Below are 12,010 nucleotides of genomic sequence, written 5' to 3' on the forward strand. Positions count from 1 at the left end.
ATAATCAGGGTGATCTACGCTATACCCAGACCTTGCCCTACAACGAGGAACACGACACAGATCAGCCAGCGGTCAATTCTACGAGCTGAAGGCCAGACCCGGCCACCGGTGGGTGTGTCGTGTATTCAAGCCCGGAGGATTGTAGACAAATACCAAGGTCCATCACATGACCATGCGCGTCGCTGTGGTCAAGTCCACTATCTAGATGCACCAGGGATGCAAATTTGATGCGCATGTTGTAGGCCAAACAAGAGGCGCTGCAAAGCAAGCAGCATGGAACTGGGGCTTGGAGCCGTTGTTTTGTTGTCGTCCTCGAGGGCGCTTGTCTCCAGCGTATCGTCCCCTGTGTTGTATCGTAGTTGTCACACTACGCTGTCGACTGCCTCACGACCAGTTCCAGCCGTCTGCGGGCGTGTTTGGCTGTTGCCATTGGTCGCGTCCAGCGCTAGCTGCCAATAAATGTGTGTCCATCACGTCCATCACGTCCATCACGTCCATCACGTCCATCGCGACGCCTGTCAACCTTGCCATCACTCTGTCACAATGCTATTCGTCTACGAGAAGGAAGTGGAAACGAAGGGACAGATTAGCCTCTTGATGGCTGGGTGCTTGCGCACGGATTATTAGCGAGTCGTTGGCCTGTTTCTACCACCTACGGGTGTCTTCATGCTGGCGCCCCCCCTCTTCTTGTGATTGTGAAGTAGGTAAGGTAGGTAATAAGGTACGGATGCTGGGCGCGGTGAAGGAGTCTGTGACAGACCGATAGTGTTGTACAGTATACAGCTAGCGGGCGGCGCATGTAGTGAGCTGAGCGGGTGCTCAAGACACTCCTGTCTCCCGTCGTCGCCTCCTCTGGATTTCTGCTACTGCAAGTCACTTCACCTCATCTTTTTCTGAGAGCGGTGCATCATCAACAGCCCTGCACCTGATAGGGATCTCCCTGGCCCGCTACGGGGGGCTGCTGTCTTCATGCCGCCCCCTGTCCATACGTTTGTAAGGCAAGGAGCGCTGCCCTGCAGCAAATGGCACTGAGGACGGAGAAAGCCTCCACGGGGACGGCCTGGGCGGGGGCCGCCAGGAACGGGGGGGATCCGTTTCGCCGTTTTAGCATCCGCCGCACCTTGTCCTCGAGGCTCCTAGCCCGCTTGCACATCTCTCACCCACCTTTGCATGCACTCGTGCGGGATTGTACCTTGTGGAACATGTTATAGAGATAAAGGTATGGAATTTGATGTGAGGTGAGGCGGACAAGGAGAGGCATGGCGCTTCGTGCGGGCTCTTGTTTGATGATAGAGACCATCCCGGCGTTAACGACGATGCTGAAGGTACCTACCTACCTATTCGTACCTAGGTACACTACCAAAGTAGTGGGACTGCCTGGGGCTACGTTCCTCAGACTGTCCGAGCTTGGCCGTTGCGTCAGGTACTGTAAGGCAAGGTACCTACGTGCCTAGCAAGTGTTGATGGGAGCGCCCCCAGTACCCAAGGTAAGGTGAGGTACCTGAGGTAGGTAGGCCCAGGTCGCATCCATTCTCATCCTCGATCGACATCAGACCAAAAGGAATGTGCCTGAGGGGCACTTCTCATCTTCTTTCTTTTCGTTATTAAAGCCTCCTGCCGTTGGGATGCAGTCCCAGGCCGTCGGTCTTTCTGCTTTCTGTCAGCCAGTCTGGTCACTCTCTACTCATTTCAGCTTCGTTTTTTTTCTTCGCTCTTCTCCGCCCTCCTCCTCCTCCCCTCCTCTTTTCTCTCCTCCCCATTTGAAGAAGAGCTCTGGTAGTTCTAGCAATTACCTTCTTTTGTATCTTTGGGTTTTTTCTCTCTCTTCTTTCTTGTTCCTCACTTTGCCCTGCATTGCATCGCCTTGCGTCATATCGCACCGGGTACCTTTGCCTGCCTCTTTGTTATGTACCACATTCTATTTTAGACTTTCAGATCTGGATCTCCTCTCTTATTCTCATCGGCTCGACTTATTTCAAGGCCCACACCTCGAGGCAACCTTTGCGGCATTTGGAGCGATTTTCTCCTCGAGCATAACTGTATGCATCAAACGAGACTCGGATATTGGTAATACAACAGCAACACAATAGACCTGGCGTCGACATCAACTTTTGACTTTCGGATCGGCATTTAAACAACACAACCAGCTTTTGTTTTGTTATCCTGGTTGTCCAGATTCAGCAATTCGATCGAACGTCGACGTCTTACGTCAACCACCCTATTCTCCTCAACCACGTGCGACCACTTTCTGCAGCCTGCTGCACCTCGACGGCACCGGCACCTCTGATGCCCGCGTCTCGCCCAATAATTGCGGCCATCACCATCCAGTTCGCCAGTCTTTCAGGGATTCGCCTGTGAGCACACACTGCGCGCGCAGGTCCAACTACCTTGGCTTGGCTCTGTCTCGGGTCCCGCTTCAGCGATAACGACTATTCGTTCCCTCTGTCCCGTCTGCTTCTTGGTTTTCCGTTCCGATAGTCAAACTAGCGTCATTCATCCCATCCCATCCCATCCCACACCCCCTTCACTGCCGCCTCCATCGGTACCCGAGTCACACACTCGCTCAGATTGCTTGCAGTCTGTCTCGGTTCCCTGCTGCCCTGTTCTTTTATCGCCAGGTACCTGGTCTCGCCGAATATCTCCGTTTTGGCCGGCGCTGCTGCGACACGAAGCAACTGCTGTGTCTCTATCCCCTTCGCCACCCAAGCCGCACACGCCTCTTCTCACCTCAAAGGTGCCAGTGTCTCGAGCTTGCCCTGGTTCAACTCCGGTACATCAGCCCAGGTCTTCAAAGTCCTCGACCCTCGCATACGGGTTAACTTGCGCTCCGTCGCTTGCAAACCCCTAGCCCCGAGTGAACTACCTGTACATTTGTTCACGTCCTCCACAAAAAGCACTCACCCTCGACCTCGAATTCACTTACGCGCTAAAGGTAGCGGCTGTAAGTGCCTACCTACCGCCCATCGGTGGTCCGCAACCTCCGGTCACTCCCACGCCCACAAGCCCAACTTGGCTGCCCACTCCTCTTGATCAAGCACGCCAAAACCCGCCCCACGTTCAGTGTCACTCCGCCGCGAAATTCGTCGCTCGGCCTTGGTTACAGGGAGACACACCCCAGGCTATTATTACCTCTTTTCAAGCCTGTCACCATCCACTCTCAAGTCGACCCTCCCCGGTCTTAGCTCGCTTCCTTCCCCTAATCCCCGTCACGGACAACGACCATTCTTAACCATGTCGGGCTTCGTTTCCTCACCCACCGCCCTGCACCCCGCCCTCAGTAATCCGCTCCCGCCGCCTCTGCGCTCCTCCGAGGCAGTTAAAACCTCGCTCTCCGACCGACCCAAGAGCTCCAACGCCGCCCACAACAGTGAGCGCCCATCTACGCCCGACTCCGCAGCCTTTCTCAGCCAGTCTCTGCCTCGCAATGCCGCTTCGCTAGCAGAATCTTCCTTTCCAACTGAGCTCGTCCAACGCGGCACTGCCGCAGACGCTGCATCCGAGACTGCTTCTTCTTCGATATCTGGAGCCGCGACTGCGGCAACTATACCCACCGCCGCCCATCCCGAGCTACCGCCACCTCTGTCGCGTTCCTCCCCTGCTGCGCACCACGGCCACCCTCCCAAGGGCCACCGCCGTAACGCGCCTTCACACGAAGTTCCCCGCCAAACTATTATGAAAGCTCTTGCTTCGGTTGTCCGCAGAAACAAACCCGAAGCCCTTTCACTCACCGGCATGTTATCCGCACAGAGTGGTGTCGAGAACCGGCCCGCTACCTCGTCTTCTCAGAAGCTGGCCGACGCACTCAACGAGCTTGCCAACCGCAACATGACACCCACTACCGCGCTGCCCTCGCTGCAGTCTCCTTGCTTTTACCACAACCGCTTTGACGATGCCGTCAATATTGACAAGGTCCTCGAGGAAATCAAGAACGACGACTGCATGTCTCACTCAAGGCTGGTCCAGACCGCTACAGGCGTCAGAGAGGTCTCCAAGCAGCTCCAGCGCCGTCCCATCAAGCGCGCCGTACGCAACGTCATGATTGTTACCAAGGCTCGCGACAACCAGCTCGTCTACCTCACTAAAGAGCTTGCGTCCTGGCTTCTGCGCACTCCGAGATACGGTTCCGATGTCGGCGTCAACGTTTACGTGGATGCCAAGCTCCGCAACTCTCGTCGTTTCGACGCGAACGGCCTCCTGGCGGAAAACCCTGCCTTCCAAGACATGCTCCGATACTGGACGCCCGATTTGTGCTGGAGTCAACCTGAGAAATTCGACCTAGTCCTCACCCTGGGTGGCGATGGTACGGTGCTTTTCACCTCCTGGCTCTTCCAGCGCATCGTGCCTCCCGTCTTGTCGTTCAGCTTGGGCAGTCTCGGCTTTCTCACGAGCTTTGAGTTCGAGAAGTATAAGCAGCATCTGGATCGCATCATGGGAGAGGAGGGTATGCGGGTCAACTTGCGCATGCGCTTCACCTGCACGGTGTATCGCGATGGTGCCAGAGGCGAGGAGGCTGAAGAGGGTGAGCAGTTCGAGGTTCTCAATGAGCTAGTCATCGATCGCGGACCGTCCCCATACGTCTCCAACTTGGAGCTTTATGGTGACGATGAGCTCCTTACAGTGGTGCAGGCCGATGGATGCATCTTTTCAACACCAACCGGGTCTACTGCCTACTCGTTGTCCGCCGGAGGATCGCTTGTGCATCCCGACATTCCCGCCATCCTCCTGACGCCAATCTGCCCACACACCCTCTCTTTTCGCCCAATGGTCCTCTCCGACACCATGCTGCTGCGCGTTTCTGTGCCGCGCAACTCTCGTGCTACGGCCTATTGCGCTTTCGACGGGAAGGGAAGGGTTGAACTCAAGCAAGGCGATTACGTCACAATTACGGCGTCTCAGTATCCGTTTCCTACTGTCGTACGCACTCAGACCGAATGGTTTGACAGCGTTTCTCGCACTCTACGCTGGAATACTCGCGCTGCCACGCAGAAGGGGTTTGATTCTTCAGCCAACAGCTTGTGCCCCTCGGAGGACGGCAAGGACGAAGAGCCTGAGTGGGACATCGATACTGATTCGGCTTGCTACGCCAGTGAAGACGGCAGCATCAGTGCGAGTCCCCTGAGAAGACAGATGAGTCTCTTGGGCATGTGAATTTTTTCCTCTCAGAGGAGACAGAGAGAAAAGCAAACGCATGATGATTCCCCACAACGCATTTTTTGTTTTTAACCCGCGGCGAAAGGGCGTTCCAAAGACCTATTCATCGACCCACCTGAGCGAGGCGGGCTAGACGCATTGTTTTGACGTTTTGATTTTGTTTTTTAAAGTTCCGGCTTCATAGACATTGGCAACGCTAGCCAGGGAGCGAACAATTGTGTCGAGGGCAGTCAGAGGCCCGAATAGACACGCCCGCACGGAAAAAAGTCATACTAGACAGCGTTGAGGATACTTGGAAATGTCATCCCCTGGCATGTATTTAGTGTGGTTCTCGGGATGAGCCACACGATGGGAAGGGGGAGAGGAACGAGTGGAAAGTCCCATCGACATAGAATCCATACCGCACCAGCTGAATAGCAGATTTGGTTAAGTACAGAAACAATAATGGTCAATAAGATCTAGCTCTGTGGAGTGTGCGGGGTGTGTATGCTTGCGCGCGCTTTTGTGCAGAACATGGCTGTGCAGGGTAGATCGAAAGAAGACGTGAATGGGAACATTGCTTAGCCTTTCGTTTAGAAGCCATCTCTCTAAAAGAGACAGTGGATCTTCAACCGAGAATATCAATGATTGGCCGGTCGTGAAGATGGGGCGGGAAGAAATGTCGATGGATATCTTCCAGTAGTGCATGATTCTTCGCTCTTTCGTCTTCGCCTCACCCGGTTCGCTGTGGCGTTACTATGCTAGTCTACATACAACAGACACTGACTGCGCGCATTCAACCAACATGTTACAAAACATAGCCATATCCAAAGCCACACGACTCAATCGGACTCAGTCGTCCAGTATGCACAAGAGGCCCCCAACCTCGAAATACCATTACCGAGGACCAAGTGTCGGCGTTGGTTTACCAGGCATCGGCATTATCTGCTTGCCCCATACCCAGTGCATACACCATGTGAGAGAGATATTGCTCAAAGCTTCTCTGCAAGAGTCGCTTGTTCCAGGAACTCTTCGGTTTGTTTCGTACATAAGCCTTACTAGCTCATGGACCGCTCTTTTGCCTGAAGATGGCATGACCTCGACCAAGACAAGCATGGGGCATTTCTGCTGTCATGCCGTACGTGAACTTGTTTTCGTAAGCAAGGCTGGCGTGGAATCACCCAAGCACCGAGCCATCACCTCCAGTTCCCTTGACTCAAAGACAGCAAGCCTGCGATGCAATCCATGTCCCCCTTTTTGCTCGGGCTGACTTCACCACGCATAAATATTTCAACCTCATCCGCAGGCTTTTGCGCTGACAGGCCTTCATCCTCGAAGATGGACATGTCCTTCCCAGAATCTCTCCGACCCATAGCCGGCATCGTTCTGGCGCGGCTGCCACTAAAGATGACTGGTCCTGGATGGTCCTGAAGAATGCGACCCGTCCGCCTCGCGTTGGGCTTGTAAGCAGCTGTCGTAGGCAATGGCGCCCCGAGTTCTCCGGCTGGCGATATGCGACGTGCGTTCCCCTCTTCATCTGGAAGCCAATTTTCCTTGTCAGAGTCGCCCGATGGGGACACCAGCATGTTGACCTTGACTCTTGCGGGTTCCCTCTCATCCGTCGGCCCGTCAGCGTCAACAAGCGATGTTTGCATCCTGGCTACACTCGATGAGGTCCGGCACAGCTTAGGCTTCTTGGCCTGCTGAGGCCGGGGTGTCGGCCTGCTTGCTGGAGAGTTCCGCTTTGAGTTGTTATTTTGTAGGATGCCACTGGTCGAGCGTAAAAGACTGATTGCGGCGACGGCCGAACCATTTGACTCGTTCTCTGCCTGTGCAGTGAGTTCGTCCCGGGTATCAGCATCACAACATAGTTCCCAGGCATGGGCATCTCGGGATCGTCCGCGAGATAGAGTCGGTGGGAGAGTGTCAGTGAGAGCCGAGATGGGAGGTAGGGTCACACTCGGAAGCGCACTGTGACTACGTTGGAGAGAACGAGGCTTGACTCGCGGCAGACTTGGCAAGTCCGAGAACAGTCCCGTAGGCTGCAACCGCGGAGGCGAGGATTCATTCGACACGAGCTCCGCTTTGCCCTCGAGAGAAAGTGACAGGCGCACATGTGATTGGGGGGGAGGAAGAATAGGTGCTGCAGACGCGGTTGACTCGCAGGATGGAGGGCATTGCTCAGATCTGATGGGTGTGAGTTTGGTCTTCGTCAATGCATGAACACAACGGAAGCCATACCTGGGAGTATCGTCTATCCTGCGATCGAGCCTGCGATCGAGCGTCGACGGCGTGGAAAAGGAACTTGCAGGGTTCCACCGCTTAGACATAAGTCCTATGGAGCTTGAGAAGGAAAACGAGGATGAGGTCTGCGGCTGAGAGGCAGGGTCTGACTGTTGAGTTGAGGGGGTCTTCAGAGCGCTGTCTCCCGAAATGCCAATTCCATGGGATGGACTGACGGTGCGAGGACCGTCGACGGCTTCCTTCGCGCCCGTGTGAACAGGCTTGGCTGGTGTCTCCATAGGCGCAGAAGCGCTACTCATAGCAGCAGCTTCGACTATTGGTGACGTCTTATCCTCGCCGACCGGAGAGCTATATGATGCAGGATCAGAGGAGAGTATCTGCATTCCACCGTAACGGAGAGCTGCGATTTCCTGTGCAGAGAGGGGACGCGACTTGCGCCGGTCATTCTGGCGACGGTTTTGAAACCAGATCTTAAAGACGGATCAGCAACCATTTGATAAAAGTCTGTGTAAAGCATTGTCTTTACTTGAACCTCCTTCTCGTTGAGGGAAACGCGCTTCACGATATCCAGACGCGCCGCCTTGTCTGGTTTTGGGTTCGCGAGGTAGGCATTCTCAAGTATGCTCTTATCTTTGGCGCTATGTGACAATGTCAGTGACTGACGCGTGGTCACGCGACTCAATTGAACTCACGCAGTCCTCTTCCGCTTTCCCTTTGGGTGCTTCTCGGGCTCCGCGCCGTTCACTATTGTTTTCGACGTTGTTGATGATGTCGCGAGATCAGACGACGAAATGATGAGATCGGGTGCGGAGTGCTCTAGTTGAGAGAATGAATCACTCGAGGACGGAGGGGAAGTTGCCGCGGCAGCAGTCGGGACTGGAGGAGAGGTGTCGGAGGCGGGCATGTTGGTGATGGTCGAGCTGGATTACGTTTGGATGGCAATCATGGTCCGGGGAAAGACGAAGTATCCGGAGGGGCTAGGAGGATAACAGACACACGATCTTGTAGCACTGGCAAAACAAAGGAGATTGGGGAGGTGCAGCAACGAAGCAGAAGAGCAAGCCAGAAGGAAGAGGGAGAACGATAACGAGAGGTTCTGGGAACGAACGAGGTGGGGAAGTTGAAGGTCGAGACACGAGACGGCGCGGTCATGCGTAATTAGGTACGGCGACGTGCGGTCTGTTGCGGCGTACCCTTGGTGTTGAACTTTAGCGCGTCTGACCCCAACTACCTACCTAGCCAGATACCTGGCGTACCTCGGGCAAGTTTCAGCGTACCTCAGTGGTTCGGTGCCCTCCATTTCGTGCGTCGACTGAACTCGGACACTGAGTGGAGGGTAGGTAGGTAGCCTAGGTAGGTACCTTAGGTATGTCCCACCCCGCAAGCTTAGGGCAGCAGCGCCAGGCACGAACGTAGGTAAGGTACCTAGGTGCAGCGCGATCGCGGCACGGGTTTCCATGGCCCACCTCCAGTCACGTAAATCCAGTGCCAGGCACCTTACGGATACCTACCTTACCTTATCATCGTATTCGAGCTATCGCAGACGAAGAATTGTATTGCTTGAGATACATCTCTTAGCCTCAACGTACATCGGTCTAGGTACCTATCCAGGCAGGGAGGGCCACAGGGTAAAGTGATGTGGCTGAGGCACATGACAGTCAACAACAAGGCACATTTGACGAGGCTCGGACCAGTCAAGTCGCGTCTTCGTTGTCAATTAGGAAATCAAACAAAAACAGTACCCATCTCCAGGGGCTACACTTTCAGCAAATACCTACCTGCTGCATGCATGCATGTCCCTAAGACACCATGCCAATTACGAAGCAACCTTTTCGTCTTGTTTTTCTGACTTAGTCGCTGAATCTCGTGGCATCTCGAAGGCTAGTTACCAACTTCAACTTCATTGGGCTGTACCTCGCAAGGCTTGCCGCCAGGTACCAATTGCCAGACAATGACGTCTGAGTTATATGCAAAGCTGATGTTGCGTTGGACGTAATCTACGCCGGCGCACTGAGGACCTACCGGTTCTGTGTCTGACTGAAAAAGTCATGAAGATTGTATTAGACCTGCAGCCAACCAGAAAGGCAAAGATAGAAATGTCTCCCGATGACCGCATTCAACAGCGCGGTCGCTTCGTTCTTCAATCACGATCCTTGCGATCTCGCTTCTAATTATGCACTAGGCCAAGAGAGGGGACTTTTAGACCCTGTCTAATCCCCTAAAACGCGTCGCCAACCCTGGTTCATGACTGTTCGTGCCTGTGCCCATGCCCGTGCTCGCACCGTCCACCGTCTGCGCCCCTTGTTTACTGCCTCTCTCTGCTCCATCCCCAGATGGCGTCGCGACGACCTAAGGTACTGGGTAGGTACGAATGCTCCGGAGGATGCGGCGAGCTGGGATGCTAGTCCACGGACACGGTGACCGATGTAAATAATCAGACACGCAATTGTCGAGTTGATGTTTAGCCTTCGCCTACCGCCGCCCCTTGTAACCAAACGTACCGATGATCCTCGAAGAAGACAGGCCAAGCCGGTGACACTAGATCTTCAGCTGAATCAGCGGAAGACGTCAGTGACTATACCGGCATTATCCTCCTCTTTTTTGACCACTAATTTTGGGTGCGGAAACTATCATTGGTAATTGACATGCTTATCGAGTTGCGCACCGACTAAGTATGAGATTGCTATCTAATTATTCGTATCGCGTCGTCTGCCACGGCTCGCATAGGGGAATGGAAGGGAGCGGTTCAACCCCTGACACCTTGAATATGGAGTGAGAACTCAGTGTTCATCTTGTAAGGCGTCGAACTACCTACTCAAAGTTTGCTGGCCGTCTAGCAGCAAATGTAAGGCCCTTCCATCCTTCTTCGAGTCTACCAAATGAACCGGCCGTGCCGTCTTCTACCATCATGGTCATAGCTAGCAATTGCCAGTCTGCGCCAAAGAATCCCGGTTCACGATGCCCTGTTGGCCACTCCACCACAGTCGGATCATGATCCAAATATCATCTCTATCTTTACAGATCCTCGTCCGACAGCTCACCGGGCAGGGGCATGTTGGCAGCCTCATCCATCTCCTTGCGGTACTGCTCGAGAAGCTTCTCGTCAACCTGGGCGGTAGGGGGGGCGAGAGCCGGCGCGGCAACAAATTCCTAGCGGTCCGTTAATATCATTGCATCTTGAGCACGCGTAGGCTTATACTTACCAGAGCAGGGTTGCCAACAAGCTTGCGCGCGAGCCAGAGGAAGGGCTTCTCGAAGTTGTAGTTAGACTTGGCGGAAATATCGTAGTACTGGAGGTTCTTCTTGCGGTGGAAGGTGATGGTCTTGGCCTTGACCTTGCGCTCCTTCACGTCGACCTTGTTGCCACAGAGGACAATAGGGATGTTCTCGCAAACGCGGACGAGATCGCCTGTGGATATTGAGTAAGTCATGCTGGCAGTAATATTTGGTTCCGTCCAGAAATTGGCGAAATCGCTCGTGGAGGGGTTGACGTACGGTGCCAGTTGGGGACGTTCTTGTAGGTGATACGGGAGGTGACATCGAACATGATGATACCGCACTGGCCGTTGATGTAGTATCCATCACGGAGACCGCCAAACTTCTCCTGGCCGGCGGTATCCCAGACGTCGAACTGAATCTGACCGAAGTTCTGAGGTAAGAAGGAAAAAATCAGTTTCCGTCACAAACTCGAGACCGCAGCAAAATTGCCCCTTTGAGGACACTTACCGTGGTGAAACCTAAAGGGTGAACCTCGACACCCAGGGTAGCCATGTACTTCTTCTCGAATTCACCAGTCAAGTGGCGCTTGACGAAGGTGGTCTAGAATATTTTTCACGGTCAGCAACAGAAAACTTACGATGTCCAGTATGATTTCGTGGGGACATAGTGAGGGAGCAGCCGCAGCGACGCGCGCGCGATAAGAGGCAGGATGTCTGAACGTCCACAACTGACCTTTCCAGTACCACCATCGCCAACAAGGACGAGCTTGAAGGTGGGCGTCTGCTGAGCGGCAGCCATGTTCGCAATCGCTCGATGAGTTGGCTCGGTGCGAGTCTGTTGTAAACAAGCGGGGCTGATCGAGGGGTTAGCAATCGGCGCAAAAGAAACAAGTAGGCGATGGCGAGAAGGAATTTCGCAGTGGGTTTCCATGCAGATGGTAAATCCGGGTGGCTCGTACCGTGGAGAGACAGCGTAGACGGGCTGTGGGCGTTTGACGTGTAGGAATCGTCACCGACTGATCGACTTTGGGGGGGGGTGGTTGTTTTTGAGGATGGCGGGGAGCTTGTAAGGAAGCCGTACTTCTTAAGCGAAAATTTCAGTCAGGCAGGCCAACGGAGTCGGGTAGGCACGATTGGGCTAGACGCCTGTCACGTGCATGGCCGCCTCGTCATAGCGGGGTCCCCGTCAAGGCCTGTAAAAATCGGTGCAATCACTCCCGTCCTGTCTTAGGCACGTACCCAATTGCTTAGGTACCTGGTAGAAGGTCACGTACGTAGGGTGGTCCAGTAGTCAAGTAGCATGCAAGAGCAGTCTGGCCGGTCAAATCCAGTGAGGTGCAGGCAGGGCACTTCACCTTCTCTCAGGCAACTCAGGTAAAGGAAAGAAAGACATGGAAGAAATTCGGAAAGTTTCCCAT

At 54.2% G+C, this 12,010-nt stretch overlaps 3 protein-coding genes across 3 annotated transcripts; 1 reads left to right on the top strand and 2 right to left on the bottom strand.

Moving 5' to 3' along the window:
- Positions 1-3,231: 3,231 nt before the first annotated feature.
- UTR1-0 (NAD(+) kinase) lies at positions 3,232-5,148 on the top strand (the record flags this gene model as incomplete). Its single annotated transcript, XM_037316389.1, has 1 exon — positions 3,232-5,148. The coding sequence occupies one exon, from the start codon at positions 3,232-3,234 to the stop codon at positions 5,146-5,148; it is 1,917 nt and encodes a 638-aa protein (XP_037185510.1).
- A 1,178-nt stretch (positions 5,149-6,326) lies between these two features.
- Positions 6,327-8,278, bottom strand: yox1 (MBF complex negative regulatory component yox1; the record flags this gene model as incomplete). The annotated part of the gene is made up of 4 exons (XM_037316390.1): positions 6,327-6,959; positions 7,590-7,844; positions 7,901-8,012; positions 8,067-8,278. 4 exons carry the CDS (start codon positions 8,276-8,278, stop codon positions 6,327-6,329), a joined length of 1,212 nt encoding a protein of 403 aa, XP_037185509.1.
- A 2,111-nt stretch (positions 8,279-10,389) lies between these two features.
- Positions 10,390-11,391, bottom strand: GSP1 (GTP-binding nuclear protein GSP1/Ran; the record flags this gene model as incomplete). Its single annotated transcript, XM_037316391.1, has 5 exons — positions 10,390-10,524; positions 10,578-10,783; positions 10,870-11,023; positions 11,101-11,193; positions 11,326-11,391. The coding sequence occupies 5 exons, from the start codon at positions 11,389-11,391 to the stop codon at positions 10,390-10,392; spliced, it is 654 nt and encodes a 217-aa protein (XP_037184545.1).
- Between the last annotated feature and the right edge of the window lie 619 nt (positions 11,392-12,010).

The sequence above is a fragment of the Colletotrichum aenigma genome (assembly GCF_013390185.1).
Source record: "Colletotrichum aenigma strain Cg56 chromosome Unknown KSG_Cg56_contig01, whole genome shotgun sequence".
Lineage (NCBI taxonomy): Eukaryota > Fungi > Ascomycota > Sordariomycetes > Glomerellales > Glomerellaceae > Colletotrichum > Colletotrichum aenigma.